Genomic DNA, 24,435 nt, shown 5'->3' on the forward strand with positions numbered 1-24,435 from the left:
TTCAATTTCCATTCATATCATGAACTGATATCATGGAATTGTTCGATCACATCTAGCTTTCTTTAACCTACTACTAGGTCAGTTGACGTCACGCACTGAGGTAGGTTTTAGTTAAGTATAGATGGTATATATTCCATTCATCTTAGGTGATGAAGATTTAACACCTCATCAACCAATTTCCGATGCTTAACTAGTATTCTGAATGTAAATTCAGCATTGTACACACAGTGTTCCTAAGATACCAAGGTTAGTGGCGACATACTACGTAAAGATGACAAACCAGTTGACGAGGTTGTCAATCTTCATCTATTGAAATTACTACGAAATGTTTTACATTTGGCTAATTACTACCTATTTTCATATTGTGTATGGGTTACTTATATCCATATAATTAGTATATAACGGTAGCTAGGCATAGAATATGTTTCGGTAGAAGGTCAAAGAGGAAAGAACGGGAACGGAACGCAATTGATATGAAAACGCATGAACAATGAAATCTGAGATAACGGATTGATGTTTGCAACAGGACTAGTCAAGTTTGATATGATGGATTGATATTTTGCAAATGAACGATTTACTATATAGTTTTCAGATTTTACTGAGATACTCTGTAATTATGTGCTCAAATACATTCGATTGTCCCCACTAGTGTTCTTGTTCACTACAATATGATACCTATTCTTTACATTCATCAACTTTAATAGATCTCTCTATTTTGATCATTAATATGAAATGTTATTATTACTCTCGATTATTGATTAAACTCATTCTTTATTAATACTTGTAAAAACTTGAATTGAACAAGAGTAATAGATATATATACTCAATAACATAAAAATCTCTGAAATATTGGACAAAGAATTTTGAATGTAATACAAATCTACTTATTTTAATGATTCAGCAGTATATCATCAATATTATCTTTACATTAAAACACTTTTAATGATGAATATTGAATTATACAGGTTTCTTCACTATATCATAGATGTCTATTTCACCTTTAAAATAATATGATTTATGGTAACTCGTTCCATTCTGAAAATAATTGAACATGTATAAATCATTAACAACTGAAGTGTCATCAATAAACTATCTTGTCTTATCTACTTTTATTAATAAATAAATTCAAACTATTTAAAATCTCAATGGTTAAGATCATGAGTCAATTGAAACTAGACAATCACGGAAAACCTGGAGGCACTAGACGGCCGTTTCGTCCTAGTGGGGGACTCCTCAACCGTGTCTGCTGGGAGACACTAACTCATTGAGGACAATGGTAGACGGTCGCGCAATATCGTGGATTCATTTAAGTTAGACATTAACACCGTTGAATACCGTCTCAGCTCTCGATTTTAGTCGATACAAGTTCATAATTTTATTGAGTACTTATCTGTGAATATTCTATATTGAATTGGTTTTCCTAATGAAGTTATCCATACATATTTATTGCACGAGATATATATCCGAATTTCTTCTAAGTTAATTGGCAATAAATCATTAGAACAAAGAACTTGTTTCCTTTGAATAACTTCTCTAGTTGGCGTTTTTTTAGCGAGTTAGTCTTCTACGGGATGGGGTCACTAACCCCATGCCCAACCCTTCTCCTTTATCCGGGCCTGAGACCCGGCAGTAACCTCAGAGGGTCTCCAGGTGGAGTTAAAGAACTTATTTATCAGATTAAAAGTTACACTCACAATACAATTATTCATTCATTATACTTAAAATACTCAAAGAATGTTTTAATCAGCTTTCTTTATGTTGCATATAAGTTACTTGTTTGATTACGTCATATTAAAATCATTTGCCTGATTCTATTAAAAAACTTTTACGATATATTATATAACAAACCACTATCGAAACTAAATATATTATAGTATTTCCGAAGAAATATAAATTAATAAAAGTAATCAGACAAAGAGAACATAACATCTTATAATATGTAAATGAATGAATGAATGAATGGTTTCATGGAAGATTTCCTTTTCTCTTATAAATATTAATAATCAGAAGGGGTTTTGTGGAGATTTTAGAAATTTCACTGGTTGAAATCATGAGTCAGTTGAAGCTAGAACACCATGGAAAACCTGGAAGCACTGGACGGCCGTTTTGTTCTAGTATGGGACTCGTCAGCGTTGCTAGTTCTTCGACGTATTTCTTCTTGTCGGCTCTAATGCTCCTCTTCACTTGTTTGTTTGCTTCTATGTATTCAGCTTGTGCTTGGACTTTCTCTGCTCGTGTTCGGCTGTTGTTTATTGCTTCCTTCTTGTTCTTCCTTTCTTTGATCTTGTCCAGTGTTTCTGTAGAGATCCATTCCTTATGATGGTATTTCTTTAGACCGAGAACCTCTTGACACGTTAAAGTTAATGCTTCCTTGATGCCTTTCCAGTTGTCCTCCATAGTAGTTTCTTCTTCTTTCAGTAGATCTTGTAAGGCTTGGAACCTGTTGTTGAGAGCTATCTTGAATTCATTGAGTTTGTCAGTATCTCGAAGGAAGGCTGTATTGAACCTTTGTATTGCTGTTTGTCCACTTGTCCAGTTCTTTTTTAGCTTCAGTTTTAAATTGGCTACAACTAGGTGGTGATCTAAAGCTACGTCAGCACCTCTCCTGGTTCTCACATCTTCCATTGTCCTTCGGAATTTTTTGTTGATGCAGATATGATCTATCTGATTCTCTGTAGTGTGGTCCGGTGAGATCCATGTAGCTTTGTGTATTCGTTTGTGTGGAAATATTGTGCCTCCTATGACCAACTTATTGAATGCACACATTTGCAAATCTTTCTCCATTATCGTTTCTCTCACCCAATCCATGTCGTCCCATGATATCTTCATATCCGGTGTTTTCTATTCCGACTTTGGCATTTAGATCTCCCATCAGAATGGTGAGGTCCTTTCTTGGTCACTTCTTTATGATTGACTGCAGCCGCTCGTAGAATTGATCTTTAATGTCGTCGTTGCTATCATTGGTGGGTGCATAACATTGGATAATATTCATTGTGATCCCCTCCTTCTTTGTTTTGAATGATGCTTTGATGATTCTGGATCCGTGAGATTCCCATCCTACAATTGCATTTCGTGCTACTTTGGACAGCATTAGAGCGACTCCCTGAGTGTGTGGGGCATTGTCCTCTTCGTGACCGGAGTATAGCAGCATCTCTCCCGTAGCTAGCCTTTTCTGTCCAGCTTGGGTCCAGTGGGTTTCGCTGATTCCCAGTACTGCTAAGTTGTATCTCCTCATTTCCATTGATATTTGACTGGTCTTCCAGGTTTCCCACATTGTTCGAACGTTCCATGTACCTATAAAAAATTTTGCTCTGGTTGTTAGAAGGGGCATCGACCTCGTGGCTTCCGAAGGAACTCGGCTTTCACTATGAAGCGTCATAATTCTTCTAGATGAAGACCTTCTAACTCCCAGGGCAGAGTTAAAATGGTTTGGATTATTTTTTCTGGTAAGCGTTTTTTTAGCGAGTTAGTTTTCTACGGGATGGGAACTCTAACCCTATGCCCAACCCTCCTCCTTTACCCGGGCTTGGGACCGGCAGTAACCCTATAAGAGCTACAGGCGGAGTTATGATTTTAATCAGTGAAATATTAATAAGTTATTCGTGAAAATTGATAAATATTAGAAATGAAATTTGTCTATAAATGAAAACTAAACAAGTTTGATTAGGAAAGACAAAATGAACCAAAAGTTAATGCCATACCTTGTTGTAATAACAATAATAATAATAATCATTATTATTATTATCACTATTTTTATTATTGTTATTATTATTATTATTACTACCCTGATATGACCTATAAAATAACAAAAAAAATTATAGGTACTTCTATTTCTTTTGATGATTGAGTCTAGTATGCAATTAGTCATAACCGACTAATGTCATTTGCTTTATAGTCCGACAAAAAGAAAAATATGTAGTGTATAACTAATGACTAGACTATTTAAATAACAAAAAAAAATTTTTTTCTATTAGTCAAGTACATTCTATTGCTTCGGGTTTTTTTGTTTTGTTCCTTTTTACATACTGACATTTTAGTAACCAGGATTTTTTTCAATTATTTGTTATCTATCGTTGTTTATTTTAATTGATAAACATTTTGTGTTGCTGGTGTTGTTGAGGAGGAAGAAGAAGAAGAAGAAGAAGAAATGAGGTTCCATGATTTGTATTGTATCCCTTTCTTGTTTATATCTAAATGAATGTATCCAATTACTTTGTGAATTGTGTAATACCATTAAAACAATTCATTTCATTTGGTTTCTTGTAGTATAATTAAGGGGTTTCTTTGGGGTTGTAGAAAAAAATTAATTAATAGGTCCTACATTATGGCAGTGAAACATGGCTGGTATGAGTAAAGGATATTCGTAGGTTACTAGTATCTGATCATAGATGTCTTCGAAATATTACTCGTATATCCTGGGACCAGCGAGTAAGTAACTCAGTTGTTAGGAAACGAGTACTAGGTAAGGATGGCAAATCAGTTGATGAAGTAGTGAAACTTCATCAGTTGAGATGACTGGGATACGTGTTATGTATGCCCAACCACCGACTGCCTCGACGTGCGATGTTTTCTGGTTTAGGAAGAAAGCGAGGGGCGGCCAGAACAAAACATGGCACAAATCCATGAAGTCACTGACAAGTGGACTGAGACATGTTGGTAGGTGTAGACTACCTGGTTAGGGGCCGTGAGATGATAGCAACCGATGGTTAGAGACCCTGTATGACATGGCTCAAAATCATTTGCAATGGCGCAGGTGCATACACTCTTTGTGTTCTCTCAAATTCTAATCTCCTGAATCCTCTTTGTCTCTTTTTTCTCTTCCCAAATTTATTTCGCTGGATTATACTTTTTAAATAACATCTTCAAACCCTAATCTTTCCGATTACTGCTTGTACTCTTACTACCTTTACCATTATGGGATTTGAATCGAAAACTGCATCTCTGTGCTAATGTGGTATGGCAGCTGGAACTGATGTACGTACGTACGAAGTTCTACGTTGTTACTGACTGGCTGATAATTAATAGGTGGTTAGTTGAAGGTAAAAGATAATAAGCCTGGGACCTAGTTTTTGTGTTGGATAATACACGTTAGCAAGGTATAACTCAAAGCATACTTCTTGTGCCACAGCCAGAGATGTTGGTTTGAATCTTGGTGGATAGGAAGATCATCTACCTTAAGACAACGGATATGTCTTGATGACGAGTGTTAACTAACATAAAACCTTGATTCGAAATTTCTTATCTACTGCCACTAATCACCTGATTCTTAAATATATCGTAAGCTACATATTATTTCTGTGTTTGGATTTACCTATAGATCTCGGTTAATATATAGTATCAGACAAACTTCATATTGTTAACTAGTCAGGGATCAAATAGAGTACAATATCATTGATTTGAAAATAGCTTTTGTTAAGAATTAATATCAGCTGAAAACACAAGAAAACTAGATAGCTGGTTTGTCTCAGTTTGGGATCTTCAGGTGGGGCTCCGAAACGACTCTACAAATGATGGAACTCAAGAAATTGAATTTTCTCTCATTTCATACAGTTTTCAGTTTATATTAGTGAGTCTAGTGAACTTACTCTCGAGATTTATAAATCTCAATAAAATTGTCAAGTAAAACTGGAATATGGACAGTAGTTTAATTTTTTTGATGTCAGTTACTTGAAAGTAGTTGGTAGAAAACCGTGAATTTATGTTTCATGCTACTTGATTCTAGTCAGCAAGATGTATCTGAAATTCTTCAAGGGACTTGCGCTCCGGATGCTGCTACTCGATCAATAATATTGACTAGGCAACCATATATTTGGTAAACATCTCAGCCCTACAGAAGATTAGTCAGGGTCTGAATCATTTAGCGACACTGTCTCAGACCGTAAACCTGGGTGCCCGGGGTTCGAATTCCATAATATGAATCAGTTCTCTCAACTTTCAGGTACATTTCGCTAACAAACGCCAACTAGTGCAAAAATTAAGTTCATAGTTTTCCAGTCGACCACCTTCAAGTATCGAAAAAATATTTAACTGTTCTAACTTATCTAACCAATAAATTTAATTGACCAATGTATTTTATGGTTAAACCTTTATACTAGTGACTCATATGATGCAATTTTGGACTGTGATAATTTCATTGTAATATACTACAAATGTTTTGTTTACACTATAATGGAAAGCCTTACAATGACATTTAAAAAAGAGTAAGATGAATGAAATGATATTATTCTTACCAATTAATCTCTCGTATCATAGATTTACACTTAAATTATTCACTTACTTCTTATCAATCGATCAAGTGAGGATGAACTGTCTTAAAGTAATTTTTACAGATTTAGATATCAGAAGGGTTTTTGTTGATATTATAGTAATTTCATTGGTCGAGATCATGAGTTAATTGAAGCTAGACCATCATGGGAGACCTAGAAGTACTGGACGGCTATTTCGTCCTGTTGTGGGACTCTTCAGAAGTACTCATCCACGATCCGGCCTCACGATATTTCCGACCGTTGTTGCTACCTTGACGTGATGGTCGGGCTCGCCTATCGTGATGAAGCAACCGAGCTATACTGGCTGGAACAACCGTTCCTCAAGGTCCTAACATGTCATACTGGTCGGTTGAAGAGCGGTAAGACTAAAAGCAACAAACCTAAGGTCCGAAGGCGAAGTCGTACCGCTGACTGCACAGAGGTGTGATAGCAGTAAGGTGTTTCCTTCAGACAACCAGCATGACAGCGATGCTGCCTTCCCACAAGGAGAAGTGGGGTTAGAAAAGCTTGACCCTGAAAATTCATACCTCGCCTTATCCCACGGATATCCGTCTCCGGCGGTAAGGTCTCAACAAGTACGGAGCTAACACAAAAATTAGCCATAAAAAGGTCGTGTGTGACCGACCTCAAGCAGTTGTCCCTTGGGCACTGCGGTCACGCTCTCAGGTCACTAAGACCACCTCTAATCCAATTTCCTTTTCAGGCACCTCAAGAAGAACCCTTCCAACGGTGTGTGCAACCGGGAAGTGATAACCGCCCTTATACCTCTAAAAGCACTCTCACGAGATTCGAACCCAGAACCTACCAGTCTCGCGCGCGAACGCTTAACCACTAGAAATAAACCTTAAATTAATGTGAATAGAATAACTTTAATGTTTTGTATTACATAAATTGAAACAGGATGATTACATAAAAGCTGGTAAGAGTAATGAAACTTTTTGTTAATTAATCATCTAAATCCCTATCCTCTATATTCAAAAGAATTTTGTACAGTGACTTGTAATAGAATAACTATTAATGTAGCTTAAACTTTTGTATCAGTTTGTTTAAAATTTTAACATATTAATTGCTTTATTTATTATATAGTAGAAGTTCATTGTCTTTTTAAATGGTTTAATTTAGTCCTTAGGAAATCCTGTTTGACATAAGTTTTGTGCTAATTTTAATCCTTATCAATATAGCATACTTTCAATCTTTAGAGAACCGATGCTATTCGTGATATTCGAACACAGAGTTATTTTGTTTCATGATTTGAAATGTCATTAGCAAACTATGTAAACGTCAAAAGAACCTACATAAGTCCAAAGTTTCTCTTCAACTACCTATAGTTACCAAAAACAAATCTTTTTTTTCCTTGTTATTGTCTTTAGATAGAACCAAAACCTACTTCACTGACATTATTTTCAGACATATCGACTTTAAAGAAGTTAGTTAAATTGTAGTCGATAACTGAGTGTCAGCTAAAGGTAATGACTTTATTAGGACATGACTCAGAATTGATCACAATGGCGTCGGTATATACACTCATTATCCTCCCGTAAACCATTAGATTAAAATTAATTTAGACCTTTATTTCTACAAACTAATTCTTTCTTCATATACACAATCTTTCTTTAATATATTACTACCATTGAAGTAACTACTTCTATGAATTTGGTGTTTATCTTATTGTGCTAATGTGGTGTGGCAACTTGGACCGATGCATATATGTGCTTGGTCCTACATTGTAACTGACTGACTGATTATTAAGACATTAATTTATTATGAAATTCAAAAGTATCATAAGTTTATATGATATCTGTGATGTTCACCTTCAAGCTAGTTAAAGTCACTGGAATTGTTTACACATTCAAACCTACTTACCTAAGTATTGTAATGAAACCAACAAGTTTAATGATTTGAAATCACGATATTTTTTTTGGTCAGTATTATGGTAATGGCAGATTCTCAAGAGAATCAATGGTTACTATTCCCATTTAAAGTATGCATACCATTGTGAATTTATTCATTATACGTATTGATTAGAAGTAAATCATAAATAGATAGATACTAAAACGTCTAGATTTACAAGTTTCTGTCAACTATCTTTAATCATTCAGTATCCAACTTGTTTTCACAATTTTTTTTCAAAGTTCTTTTGTGTTTTCAAGTGCTACAAATGATAAAGACTAATATGTTTTCTCCATTCCACATAAGTGATAATCAGTTTCTTTTACTTAATAAACTGTTTCTTTCCAAACAAATATATAATTTCAATAGTTGAAATCACCAGTCAATTGAAGCTAGACCACCATGGAAAACCGCGAAGCACTGGACATAAACACAATTGAATACCGGCTGGCTCAGTGGTTTAGAGGTTAGCGTTCGCGTGCGACCGGCTGTCCAGTGCTTCCAGGTTTTCCATGATGATCTAGCTTCAATTGACTGATGAACTCAACTATTAAATTTCAATAAATATTGTTCTGCAATCTCTTATTTATTGTGTTCAATCACTGAACACTAATATGGAACTTGATAACTAATCATTTAACTAAACAGTTAAATTACAGATATGATCAACACATAGACTTCAATCAATAAAAAGTCGTTCAACCACTCTATACGATATCATCTATCTTTTTTTCTGGTTAGCATTTTTTAGCGAGTTAGTTTTCTACGGAACGGGGTCGCTAACTCCATGCCTAACCCTCCTCCTTCATCCGGGCTTGGGACTGGTAGTAACCCCAGTGGGGCTCCAGTCGGAGTTATGTCATCTATTTACTAACCAATAACTAACTATAATATCCCTAATAACAATCACTAATCTTTTCATTACTTTCAACTATTATTTATTTATTTAAAGGATTTGATGAACATATTATGAATACAAAGGAATTACTACCAAATATATTAAAAATGGAAGATGAATTACATAGACGTTTAACTGATTTAGCAACAAATGTTAATGATTTACATGATCAAGCTAAAAAAGAATTATTAGCTGCACAATTTTTACGTAATCAAACTAATGAAATTGAGAAAATTCTTAATGGAATTGAAAAAAGAGTAAGTTTCTTTTGTGTATATTTTATGTTGATCAATATATATATATATCCATATATGATTGATGTGATGTTTTGTCTTGTCCCTTAATACTGATTGAATTCCATAGGTTAAGTTGAATTGTAGTATCTGATTTATTAAATAATTCGATATCGTATGTATTATGTTTTGTCTACGCAAAATACTTTGGATCTGTTGACCAGACACTATTAGCAACAACCTACTGTGGGAGAGAACAAACCAGATCTCAGTGGAGGAAGAAATCAGGAAGAAGCACTAGAAGTGGATAGGACATACAATGAGGAAAGTATCGAACTGCGTCACAAGGTAAGCCTATACATGGAATCCTCAAGGCTAAAGGAGAAGAGGAAGACCGAAAAACATATTACGTCAAGAAAAGGGGACAGACATGAGAAAAATGAACAAAAATTGGATAGAACTAGAAAAGAAGGCCCAGGACAATGTGGGTCAGAAAGTGCTGGTCGGTGGCCTATACTCCATTGGGAGTAACAGGCGTAAGTAAGTATGTTTTGATGTAAGATGGTTGGAGCTAGTAAACAGAAACTTTTACTTGACATAGGTTTCGTACTAGTTGGCACTCGTCAGTAGATATACCTATAATCTAGAGGAAACTGGTTCTAATCGTGAGATTCTAACCAACATCACCCAGTCTTACAGTCTGGGACAATACCACTAATCAATAGGAGCTGCGAATGACAGCCTGTAGAACTGAAATGTTTACATCCATTGACCATTGTGTATCGATCAATACCTTGTTTGTCTAGTCCTTAGTGGTGATTGAATTCAATCAATCAAATAAGTTATCCTAAATTTACATATATATATATGTAACATTTGCTTTTTTCAACTTTGTTTTATCATCATGAATCAACTGAAGCCAGACGACGATGGAAATCCTGGAGGCATTGGACTGCCCTTTCGTCCTATTATGGGACGCCTCAGCAGTGCGCATCCACGACCCCGTCTCATGGGATCCGAACCCAAGACCTATCAGTCTTACGCAGACTCTAACCAAGTCTGTTACATAAGACAATTGTAGAAACAATCAAATAGTGAATGAAGAACTAACCTAAATGCACAAGCATTTTATTGTAGTTTAATAATCTTAAACATTTCTCAATGATTAGCACGTCTGAGCCAAAGTTGATATGAAAATGATGAAATACAATAATGATTAAGATGATTATTATCAACTAATAAACTAGAATATAAATCATAAATAATTTTCAAACTCAATAAAATGATAATAACAATGTTATTGTTAATCAAATCTATCCATAGAAACAATTCTTTTGTACTTAACCAACATATATTACTTTTTTTGCCTACTTAAATAACGGTGTTGTTGTTGTTGTGTTCCTTTTTCCATTCTACGACTATTATTCTAATCTATATATTACCTATTTAATTAGATAAATCACTTATCTATTTTACCTAAACAATGTTTCAATGGTTAAGATCATGAGTCAGTTGAAGCTAGAACACCATGGAAAACCTGGAAGCATAGGACGGCCGTTTCGTCCTAGTACGGGACTCCTCAGCAGTGCTCATCCACGACATCGCCCCCTGCGAGATTTGAATCCAGGACCTACTGGTTTCATGCGCGAGCACTTAACCATTAGACCACTGAGCCGGCATCCAACGGTGTTAATGTCTAACTTCAACTAATCCACGAAATTGAGCGACACATTCACCATTGTCTTCAGTGAGCTGATATTTCATAACAGACCTGGTTGAACTCTACTGGTCACTACTTCTGATATTAAATAATGTTTTTTGTCATATAAAAAATCTTATATATAATGAGATTTCATTCTCTATGTTGTATGATGAAAATCAAGAAGATACATTATCTTTATGTTTAAAAGCATAATGATGCATTACAAATGTAACTCTATTAAATTATCTATCTAAATTAGAAATCTTTATTATCTTATCTGAATAGAAAGTTTAACTATTCCCTTTTAAGATTTGATCTTGACTATAAAGTTTAATTCATCTTAACTTGTTACTATTGTTTACTAATTAAGATGAGTTAATCATGTAAATCTTGTAAATGATTCTATAAATGATATTATTTAAGAAGAAGAAAAAGGCTATATAGAGAGGCCTGATAGAAGAAAACTTGTACTACAACAAAATTGAATTAATTCACTCAAAGATGGATAATGGCTAAGACTGGAATTCAGGACGCGCGTTTCGTCCTATTTGGGACCAGTCAGTTCGATGTAACTGCATCGCAGAGTTGATGTTCACTCCGAGACTCGAATCCAGTACCGTTCGTTTCAAACACTATATTTGCTTAAAAAGCTTGTGACTTAAGGCTATATCGAGGCAATCTGCACAGGGTGCACATATGCTAACAACAGACTGATCAATTCCAGTCCTAAATAACATTGGGATAATACATGCAAAACAACACCAAGTGAATTTAATAATGTTATTTGTTGGTCTTTTTCAGTGTTTTCAAGTATGAACTATATAGAACTGAAAAAATACAATAGTTCTGTACATTGTAATGTAATCAAGGGAATAATTACTTTTCTTAAGTTCTTAATTGATTACATGATAAAAGTTTACACATAATAAAAATGTTCAAATAAAACAGTTTATTAAATTAGAAGGGGTTATGTGAATGTTATAGTAATTCTAATTGTTGAGATCATGATTCAGTTAGAGCTAGATCATCATGGAAAACCTGGAAGCACTGGATAGCCGGTCGTTTCTTCCTGTTGTGGGGCTCCTCAGTAGTGCGCATTCACGGCTCCGCCTCACAAGATTCAAACCCAGGACCTATCGGTTTCGCGTATGAATGCTTAAGCACTAGACCACTGAGCCGACTGGCATTCAACGGTGTTAATGTCTAACCTCGACTAATCCACGAAATTGAGTGACACATCCACCATTGTCTTCAGTAAGTTACTATTTCACAAAAGACCTGGTTGAACTCCATTGGTCACTGCTTCTCACTAGGACTGCAGGAAATACCTCTTGAAGCCAGTCACAAGTGAGCATATGTTGATTAATATCAGAAGGGCTTTGTAGATATTACAGTAATTTCGACGGTTGAGATCATGAGTCAATTGAAAATAGACAACCATGGAAAACCTGGAAGCACTGGACAACTGTTTCATCCTATTGTGGGCCACCTCAGCAATGCGCACCCATGAACCCGCACCCCGCTGGATTCGAACCCAGGACCTACTGGCCCACAGGTTTGTTGTTAGATATCAGCTCACTGAAGACAATAGTGAATGTGTCGCTCAATTTCGTGGATTAGTTGAAGTTAGACATTAACACCGTTGGATGCCGGCTCAGTGGTCTAATGGTTAAGTGCTCGCGCATGAAACCAGTAGGTCCTGGATTCAAATCTCGCAGGGGGCGATGTCGTGGATGAGCACTGCTGAGGAGTCCCGTACTAGGACGAAACGGCCGTCCTATGCTTCCAGGTTTTCCATGGTGTTCTAGCTTCCACTGACTCATGATTTCAATCTGTGAAAATTTCTAAAATCTCCACAAACCCCTTCTAATAAAAATATTGCTTAATCAAATCAAAGGGATACCAAATAATCAGAATATCGATTCAGTCACTTAACTGGTAGTTGTCAAAGGCTTTATTGTTTATTTGTTTTGTAAGCTCTTTTAATTCGGCTTTACAAAAAAAACGCATAGCATGCACGATATTGAAAAGTCTAAAATATTTTCAGAAGAGCTAGTGAATTCTCCTGGGTTCACACTGGTCTTCATCGGATATCACTTTATCTTTGAATAAACGAATATGATATAAGGTCTTTAAAAACTGAAGTTTTTCTCTTTTAATTTGGAAACTCAATGATCAGTCTTCTTCTAATAAAATATTTTTTGATTTTCTGAACTAAACGACTATTCTTGTGCACAAAACGAATGCTCCCTTGTTGCTTTCTCACTATTAATCAAACTGGATTTAATAGTTCAATTCATAAGTCAATCTAAGCTAGGCCATCATTGAAAACCTGGAAGCAATGAACAACTGTTTGGTTCTGTTATGCTAATCCTTAGCAGTGACCGGTGGATTTCAATCCGTGTCGCGTGAGAACAGTTATTCAACTCAAACAATAAATAAAGGGTTAGACATTAACACAGTTGGATACCGTCTCATTCGCTCGCGGGGCTGAGGGTCCTAGGTTCGAATCCCAAATGCAGGGTCGTGGATGGGCACTGCTAGAATGACATAGTCATTCAATGATTCCAGATTTTCAATGGTAGTTTAGCTTACATTGACTCATGAATTCAACTATTAAAATTACTACAATCTTCACAAATCCTCATTCTGTGATAAAACTGGATTTATAAACATTTAATCCAAGAGACTACCATTAATTTTTATAAACATAATTAGGTATATGATCAATGGCCTACATTTGGATTCCTAGACATTTAATGAATCAGACAATACGTTCTTATTGTTAAAATTATTATTACAAACATTGCTAATATACATTCGTCTAAGATTGAGTTCAATGGACTTAAATGGGTATAAACATACAAACAAACACCCACACCCACACACACACACACAGGGAACTGTTGACATATATAGATGGAATGAGACAGAAAAAACTAGGTCAGTAGTTTAATTGATTCGTTAAATTGGTGCTGATGTTTTGCATAGATTATTATTATTATTATTATTATTATTATTATTAGTAGTAGTAGTGGTACAATCTAGTTAAATAACGACACTGCCACTGGGTTTATTTTTAAAATATGGACTGAATAAAATATTTATTTTTTATAAAAAGAAATGAAAAGAGGTAAAATGGATTATTCAACAGCTGCAATAAGAAAATATACACAATTGTTTTTGTTGTTGTTGGTACAAAACTATTCTGTATCATGTAACCGGGTCACTTATGACAGAAAAAGAAAAATCTCCCTCCCCCCACCCTTTGTCTATTTTATATAATAAATGAATAAAAGTTATTTCTTATATGATATGTTCATTTTAAAATTGATTAGTTAATTTAAAAGTCAGATAAAAATTGTAAGAAAATTTAAAAAAACAAAAAAAAATTTTTTTCAATAAAATTCTAGTTACTGATTTACTAGTTTAAAAAATATTTTTTTATTTTTTTGGAGATAAGTATTTTATCAGAAAATGGGGTTTTATGAAGATTTAAGTCACTTTAATAGTTGAATTTATGAGTCAATTGAAGCTAGATTATCATGGAAAACCTCAGTCAGTCAGTCCGTAACAACGTAGAACTTTGTACGTACGTACATCAGTTAGAGTTGCTACCCCATACTAGCACGGAGGTACAATCGTCGATTCAAATTCCGTAGTGGTAGAGGTAGTAAAAGTATAAGCAGTAATCGGGAAGATTAGGGTTTGAAGATGTTATTCAAAGAGTATAATCCAGTGAAATAAATTTGGGAAGAGAAAGAAGAGACAAAGAGGATTCAGGAGATTAGAATTTGAGAGAACACAAAGAGTGTATGCACCCGCATCATTGCAAACGATTTTGAGCCATCCCATTCAGGGTCTCTAACTATCGGTTGCTATCATCTCACGGTCCCCAACCAGGTAGTCTACACCTACCAACATGTCTCAGTCCACTTGTCAGTGACTTCATGGATTTGTGCCATGTTTTGTTCTGGCCCCCCTAGCTTTTTTCCATGGAAAACCTGGGAGCACTGTATTGTTGTTTCATCCTAGTATGAGATTCTTCAGCAGTACGTAGCTATGATCCTGCTCCCATGACATTCGTGGATTGGTTGAATTTAGACATTAACATCGTTGGATGCCAGTTGGCTCAATAGTCTAGAGGTTAAGTGTTCACATGTGAGACTGATAGGTCTTGGGTATGAATCTCGCGAGGAGAGGAGTCTCATAATAGGACGAAACGGTTGTTCACTGCTTCCAGATAAGTATTTGTAACTTTTTTGTAGTGTATGTTTTTCGATACTCAATATGTGTGTAGAGAATCAAAAATTTCTATTTTAAGAGGAGGTGCATTTTCTCGTTCATTTAACAGGTAAATGATGCGTATAAGAATATAATTTTCATTGTGAAATTCGTTTTAAGGTCAAAGTCCCAATTTATTGATTGTTTTTCATACAGAAAGTTGGAAATCTTTATATATGATGAGTTTATAGAAAACATTTGTAGATAGTTTTAAATGATTGAAGTAAAATCTACAGTGAAAATTATTTTTTGATATGTAGCACCAGCCTGAGAAATAGACGAAAAAAATGATCGGAAACGCTAGATATTGAGATTTTATTGAACACTCGAAGATGATTATCTTTATATCTTTACAATAATTATCTTATATTCGCAGTCGAGTTAACGAGTTTATCTAAGCTAGACCATCATTGAAAACCTGGACGCACTGGACATTCTATAAGAAAGTTTAACATTAAATTACTTACGCCTCTTACCCAGAGTGGAGGAGTATAGCATTCTCCATCAAACTCTGTCTTCAACAATCATTTCCAGTTGTTTCAAGTTGTTATTCATCCCTTTGATGTCTGCTTCCAGTTCCCAAGGTAGTGTGTTCTTCGACCTTGCTTTTTTCTGTTTACCTTCACGATTCAAAGTTAGGGCATACCTCATGATACAGTTCGATGATTTCCTCAAATTATGTCCTATCCATTTTCAACATCTTTTCCTAATTTCCTCTTCAGATAGAACCTGCTTAATTCTCTTCCACAGTAGACTGTTGCTGATGGTTTCCGGTCAACAGATATTAAGTATATTGAGTAGATAATTGAGTTCAATAGAACCACTCCCGAATCTATCCTTTTCTGTCCAGTTTAGGTTCAATCGTTTTCACTGATTCCAAGCATTATCAAGATTTATCGCCTCATTTTCTTTGTTATTTGATTGATACCCTCTATCTCCCAAATTATCCAGACATCCCAAGTACCTATACTAATTTTTGCTCTGATCAGCCTCATGATTTACAAAGAATCTCGGCTTTCACCATAAGGCGTGATAATTTCTCTGAATGAAAACTGTTCAGCTTAGAGGACAAATTTTAAATGGTTTAAATTGTTTATTATGGTTAGCATTTTTTAGCAAGGTTGTTTTCTACAGAAAAGGGTTGATGACTACATACCCAACCCTCTTCCTTTACTAGGACGTGGGACCAGGAGTAACCCCTCGAAGGACTACAGGCGGAGTTATAAATTTTACGTATCATATATATATATATATATATATATATATTGAAAATCTTACAAATATATTATGATCATTTCAAAACTTGTAGGCTATCGATCATAAGTCGATGTAACTTTGTAAGTAAATAGTTTCGAGTAGTATCAAAATAGATTGAAACAATAATCCAATGTTTCTTGATTTTCAATAACCTTCAATCTGATTTCAAAATTATTTATTAGATATTCTTCATACTGAATAAATAATTTTAACAGCCTATTCTTACTTACTTGCTTATTTACGCCTATTACTCCCAATGAAACATAGGCTGTCGACCAGCATTCTCCAACCCACATTGTCCAGGGCCTTCCTTTTTAGTTCCATCCAAATGTTGTTCATTCTTCCCACGTCTATCTGCATTCCTCGGCGTAATGTGATCTTTGGTCTTTCTCTTCTCCTTTGGCCTTAAGGATTCCAAATGAAGACTTACGTTGTGACGCAGTTCGATACTTTCCTCAATGTATGTCCTATCCACTTCCAGCAATTCTTCCTGATTTCTTTCTCCACTGGAATCTGGTTAGTTCTTTCTCACAGTAGGTTGTTAACAATAGTGTCTGGTCAACAGATCCAAAGTATTGTGCGTAGACAGCTGTTAATAAACAATTGTATCTTCTGGATGATGGCATTTTACAGCCTATTCGACCTAAACTTATTTAATACTATTAAATATATGTGTATAGATTGTAATTCAATATTTCAAAAGATTATTTAATTGTCATATATCAATCTTTATTTATTTTAACACATAGATATTGGTACAAGGAGGCACCAAACACATATGCACCACACAAATCTCATTTGATATGTGTGAGGGCTGTGATACTGCCCGAGTGCCCAAACCGAAGAAGGTTATTTTCTTAGGGGGCCACACCCGGAGCCTTCGATCTGAAGGTCCAATCCACAAAGCAGTAGAGCAACGTAAGGAGATGCAGTCCCATAGTAGCCAGTGACCAACTATTGGTTCACACGCCATTTTTTCCTTCAGGATACTGGAGCCCGTGTGCACCAATAGTTTGGAATGAGGGTTTTCCAACTCCCCTAGGTGAACTCTCCATGTCCACCAACCCGGTTAAAGCGCCGGACATTCGCTTTTCGTCCTCTCAATTTAGTAAACAATAGTAATGCCAATGAGTAGGACTTCCCTGGCAGAGGCTATAAACGCGTGGCCAGGTGAGAGCATTTCAAGAGGGAGAGCTAATTCTCCCCACTCTCGGCCGTACCAGGGCGTTCGGGGGGCATATCAATTTTTAGCATGAATTGATATTCAATCTTGTATAATAACAAGGTTGAAATATATCTGAATTATATTTCGTTTTCCTCATTGATTAATGTGAACATCTAAAAAATAATACACTTTATGATCGATTCGTACTCGTATTCAAGTTGATTCTGTATAACTAGCTACTTCGCAAAATTCAATTATCTAAAACAATGTGCCAGTCAAATAACATTTTTGTTATTCTGAGGTTTAAATCCATTTACAGTTTTACGAAATATTTAAAATGAAGCAAAGATGGTTGGTGACTAACAGTGGAATCCAGGATGCGCGTTTCGTCCTATACGGGACTCGTCATTTAGGTGTACCTTCATCGCAGAATTTTCGTTCATTTCGAAACTTGAACCCAGTACCATTCGTTCTAAACGCCGTCGCGCTATCCAGTTAGCTACTGAGTTCAGATAGCTGTTAGCTTGTGCAATGGGTTGAATTTTTAATTTACTTTGTATTGTCTGCTAGTATCTTCAGATTGACGTTTAAGACTGGAATTGATCAGTCTGTTGTTGGCATATGTGCATCCTGTGAGGATGCCTCGATATAGCCTTAAGTCACAAGCTTTATAAGGAAGTGACACTGGTTTCGTCCTATTCGGAACTCATTACCAGGATGTACTTGCATCCCAAGGTTAATGTTCACTACCGTGACTCGTCCTGGATTCCACTACTAGCCACTATCCATCGTTCCTCATAATGCTTGTGGGTTAAGGCAATATTAGGGCAGTCCACAGAGGATGCACATATACCAATGAAAGATTGATCAACTGCAGTCCTAAACATCAATGGGAAGATTCAAATAATTTTGATGGAGTTTTTTTCTCTGAGCTGGATGGTTTGGTCATGGAGCTTTCATCGTTCTTCTGAATCACATCATCAGCACAAACTTTAGATAGAAGTGAAGCATTCGAATTTCTCTACATATGGTTCACAGCTTGTCCTATACACCTCAATGTTGATTAGTTCTTGTTGGCTTTAAACCTGTCATTGTTTACTGCTTTATTTTGTTTGTATCTCCCATTGGGAGAACAATACTCCATCAAAATCATCCATCTAAACTACAAATCTTCATCATCTCAATATGTTACATAATTTTATTGATTAATTTTCTTTTTAGATTACAAATGATAAATTTCTTCTTGATAAATTCTATGAAAAATTAACTGATTTAAAAACACAACATGAATTACAAATTTTACCTGAAATACAAAAAGCATCACAAACAGTTAATGGAATTAATGATGAAACTATGCGTATCATTGAAATGGCTGATATATCACATCGTAGTGGAAGTAAATTAGTTGAAGATATTAATGAATTATTAAGACGTATGAAAAAACTTAAAGAACAATTAAGTAAGTCAATTATAGTAAATTTGTAAATGTTGAATAATTTATTTTCATTTATAGTTTGTATTACAGACTGACCTTATATAGATTAAAGATGAATAGTGGCTAGCAGTGGAATCCAGAACGCACGTTTCGTTCTGTTTGGAACTCGTCAGCTAGATGTACCTGCATCTCAGAGTTGATGTTCACTTTGGCACTCGAACTCAGTACTGTTCGCTTCAAACGCCATCGCATTATCCACCTAGCTACTGAGTCCTAATAGCCACTTGCTTGTGCAATGGGGTGAAGTTCAACTCACTTGGTATTGTTTTACTTGAATCTTCCCATGAGACTGATCATTTTCAGTCCTAAAACATCAATGGGAAGATTCAAGTAAAACAATACCAAGTGATTTACAAAAATCGGTTTTGATAACCAGGAAACTCTGGAAAGTTATAGAACCATTAGGAAGCTCCTTACTACTGTGTATTAGCGATCCAACTCAAGACCTTCATGTCTGTATACTAGAGCTTAAGTTTTATACTACTGAGTTGATATCGAATTGATTACCGGTTTAATTATCTCATATATATCACATTTGATTGGGGAACTTTGAAGATGTGAAATCTTTCACGTACCTGGACAGCAGCAACATCGATTAACAAAGAGGATCCAATCAAAACGAAAAGGCAAGGATTTGAAAAACAAGGACATAATTCCTATAACTGAAGAACATATACAACTCAAAACAACTGTCTGTCATCCAACATCAAAGTCATACTCTTCAATATGAATGTCGAGACAGTGAGTTCTACTGTATGTAGCTTAAACTTGGAGAACTACCACGACCATTATCAAGTTAAAGTATTTATAAACAATTTTCTACTTAAGATACTCGATGTACACTGACTGGAAATCGTTAGCAACAGTCTATTGTGTTAATGTCTAAGCTCAATCAATCCAGGGTATTGAGTGGTGAAGATTTGTAGCTTAGGTAGATTATTTTGGTGGAGTTTTGTTCTCTGAGAACACCCCATATTATCCACATTTATTCTGATTATGAATTCTAACATATAAACATATTCAAATTATCACTGGATATTAGTGATCTTAACATTATCGATTATATAGACAATCCTGAACTCACATATTATAATATTTAAACGTTGTATTTTGCCTTGAGCCCGATCACTATTCGGATTATTCATTTTGGATATGAGAAAATCGTAGAACTTGAAGAGAAATATTGAAATGAATATCCTTTATTCATATATATATTTGTGTGTGTGTGTGTTTATTTATGTTATCAAAGTCTATTTCATACCCAGTAATGTTTTAATCGCTGAACATTCATTAGACTCTACTTATGATGATAGAGATTTGCAGTTTGGGAGTTTACTTTGTCTGTATACATTATGTTCTCTGAGATAAATGGTTAAATTTTGAGTCATTTATTGTTAACATGTACAAAATTATCAGCATCTACTTCATATAGAAATGAACCCTTCAGTTGTTTCACAAGTGTTCAATTCATTCATTCAAATGGGGTACTTTGTGAATAGTTGTGTTTATAGTTTGTGTTGTATTCATTTATTTTAATAGTTATGTTGACTTTTTTTTCGGTTAACAATGAAAATTCATCGTTACAGATGAACAAATGACATTACATTTCTCTATAGAGATTAAGAGGAGTAGATAAAGCAGTAAAAAGTTGTATGGAGATGGGTTTACTAATGTCTCATAACAAAAAGAACAACTTGAAAACCTCTTTAGTACCATCTATCTATAGACAAATGGTTTTCTAATTTCAGCATGATTTGTACTTGATTCAAAAGTCTCAAATGCTTTGAATGTATTTCTTCCGACTTGTTATCTCTTAATATAATAAACTTCAACATAGAAATCGATACGAATAGTTCACTAGTATAGGGGTTGTGGAGATTATTAAGTTTTTCATTGAGATCATGAACCGATTGATGTTAGACCACCTTTGGAAACCTGAAAGCACTGGACGGCCGTTTCTTCCTATTGCGGGACTCCTCAGCAGTGCACATCCGCGATCCCACTCGTGGGATTCGAACCCAGAGCTTTCGGTCTCGCGCGTGAACGCCTAACCTACTGGACCGCTGTAATGGCCGACATCCAATGGTGATAGCGTCTAACATCAACCAATCCACGAAATTGCGCAACCATCTTCCATTGTACTGAGACAGATACCTGTCTCTACTCACAATAGGACGAAACGGCCGTCCAGTGCTTCCAGGTTTCCAAAGGTGGTCTAACATCAATCGGTTCATGATCTCAATCAAAAACGAATAGTTCAGTTCGATCTGAATAGATCCTATCATAACTGTTTTATTAATGTGAGAAGGGGTTTTGTAGACATTATATTGATTTCAGTAGTTGAGATCATGAGTCAATTGAAGCTAGATCACCATGGAAAACCTGGTAGCACTTGACAACTTTTTCGTTCTATTGTGAGACTTATCAGCAATGCGTATTCACGATCTCGTTTCGTGAGATTCGAACTCAGGACCTATCAGTCTCGTGCTCGAGCTCCTATACATACTAATAAATTTACATGATTACTAATATTGCATAAGTAGTCATCTTATTCTTACCATTCTCATATATTCACTTTTTATTTTAATTTATAGCAGAAAGTACTAAACCTGGTATTGGATTAATCAGTAAACCAATAATCACTTCAGAAGATGCTACAATAAGATTTATTAAATTAAAAGATGATTTTAATAAAATTCAATTAAATCAACGTTTAATTTTATTAAAACAATTAAATCATTCACGTACCATTGAATTATTTTATCTTAATAAACAAATTAATGAATTTAAATTACATTATGAACATTTACAACGTATTGATTCATTATTACCAAGTATTGAAGCTGGTTGCTTTTATACTGGTAAAGGTATTGAAGGTGATCAATATGAACGTAGAAATTCTTAAATAGAATTCATGTAAACAACAACACAAAATCAAACAACAACAACAATGTTTTATTATTTCTCTTCTAATATGCTTTTTTTCTTTTATTATTGTTGTTGTTGTTATTATTGATTATTATTCACTCTATTGTTCTCTTTCACATGGTAACATATTAATTTACATCGAAAATGTTATATGTATAGGTGTGTGTGTGTATGTGTATATGTGTGCGTGCGTATGTGTGTAGGTTTTCTTTTCTTTCTCTTCTATCTTGGATTATTTGCTCAATATTTTTGTTTGTTTATTTTAATCCATTTATTCCATAGTTCCTATTTCATATGAATTATGTTCATAAATAAATTTAGTTTTTTTCTTTTTCCAAAAAACAAAGTCTATTTCATAGTTTTAATCTTTTTTTAATTTTTTTTAGGTTTTTTTTCGAAAAAAAAATAAAAAAAAATCAATTTTGTCTTTATACCTTAACAATTTTATCTCTTTTTTTGTTTTTTCCTCTTCTTATTTTTACTCATTCAAATAGTTTCTATTATTCATTAGAAGAAAAAAAGAAAAAAAGAAAAACAACTTTATTTTCCATCGTTACTATTATTATTAATTAGGGATAATAAACAAAACAACAACAACAAAAATACGGTTTTTAATTAAATTGAATTTGTCATTCGATTTTTTTCTCTTTTTTTCTTTTTTTTTAAAAAAAAATGAATAATCAATATATTTCATTTATTATGATGAATATCAACTCAATATTCAATGGGTATGTTTCCTTGTTTCGTAGTAAAAAAAAACAAACAAACAAAGAAAATATACAAACACATGCCAACTGATTTACTTTTGTTTATTTATGATTGAATATTCACACAATATATGGTATACTATGGGTATATGTTACAAGTTATAAAGATATATGTATCAGCTGATTGTGACTATATGTATTATCTTAATTTATCTTATTATTCAATTACATTTAACTCAATCATTTCAAGATAGGTACTATTATGTAATGAAAAGAACAAATTTATTCATTATTGATTATGCATAGTGTATACTTGGTCAATTCCACTATTATTATTAATTAAATAGGATCTTAAATGATTTCACCAATCTGTGTTTTGTTGTTGCTGTTGTTGTACTATTCTATTAAATATATTCATTACAACAATTTTCTATTGAATAACCTTTTTTACTAGTCATAAACAAACTACTTATTACTACTATTTATACTACTAGTAGAAATTATTTCTATTCATTAAAGAATTATGTCTGAATATATATATATATATATATATATATATATATATATATATATATATATATATATATATATATATACATGTATGTGTGTGTGCTTGTATGTGAATGTGTCATGAAATGTAATGATTGTAAACTAAATACTACTAATTATGAATAATCGTTTTAGTAGAATTCCATCATTTAATAACATTATGATTAGTGTATTTCATTTTGATCATCATGTGTTCGAACGAATTGATGAAATCGAAAAAGAAAGAAAAATAGACGATTTATCATGGATGAGATAGAAATGTTTGTTCTTTTTTGATGGATGATACAACTGTTCTGTTGTTTTTTTTGTTGTTTATGTTTTTTTAATGTTCAATATTCAATTATGTGAATATTAAAACTTGATTTATTTATAAACCGGTACATTGACTACTGTTAACTCTTTTATCAATACTATACGTATTAATACTTAAATACAACTGTTTCCATGGTAATTGTATTAGTATTGAATATAATAATAATAATAATAATAATAATAATCTTTTGCTTTGTTTGAAAAGATTAGGAGTTCACCTCATCTGAGAACGGTACGAAGATCCTGTGATACGATGATAAATAGGCTAGCTATTCGGACGTGTCTCAGTTTCGTTAACTAGAGATAGAAATCCAGGTTCAAATAAGGAAATATATTCCATAAGCAGCCAGAGGCACAAACAGCAACAATAACAATAAGCACAAATCAAGCGTATATATACAATATAACAATGTCCTTTGGAAGCATTATAAAATAGCATACTAAAAGATACAACGAACCGATAGAATTTAAGATCCTGTCAAGTGGGAAATAAGCTGTAAAGGTAAAAATGGGCGCTCTTGGCATAAAAAACAAGAAATTCAAATTTTTAAAGTAGAATTACAAAAATAAGGTATTTACCAAATAAACTCTGGGGATCTAACATCCCTAAAATCTTCATTGCCCTATTCTCACATATTGTTCTCTTTGAGTTTTCTACAAAGTATCTGCAAGAAAACTTTCCTTTTAAGTTTATATTTCTGAAATCATCCATTATTAATATGTTATTAAGCGTTCTGACGAGACAATGA

At 34.1% G+C, this 24,435-nt stretch overlaps 1 protein-coding gene across 1 annotated transcript in view; it reads left to right on the top strand.

Moving 5' to 3' along the window:
- Nucleotides 1-23,854, top strand: part of LAMC1_25 (Laminin subunit gamma-1) — a 109,460-nt gene extending 85,606 nt beyond the window's left edge. Inside the window, exons 21-23 of the mRNA XM_051212376.1 lie at nt 9,109-9,311; nt 18,917-19,154; nt 21,785-23,854. Coding sequence (XP_051072557.1) covers nt 9,109-9,311; nt 18,917-19,154; nt 21,785-22,095 — 752 coding nt within the window. The 3' untranslated portion in view covers nt 22,096-23,854. The remainder of the gene's footprint in view (nt 1-9,108; nt 9,312-18,916; nt 19,155-21,784) is intronic.
- Nucleotides 23,855-24,435: the final 581 nt, after the last annotated feature.

This window comes from Schistosoma haematobium, chromosome ZW (genome assembly GCF_000699445.3).
Source record: "Schistosoma haematobium chromosome ZW, whole genome shotgun sequence".
In the NCBI taxonomy this organism is placed as follows: domain Eukaryota; kingdom Metazoa; phylum Platyhelminthes; class Trematoda; order Strigeidida; family Schistosomatidae; genus Schistosoma; species Schistosoma haematobium.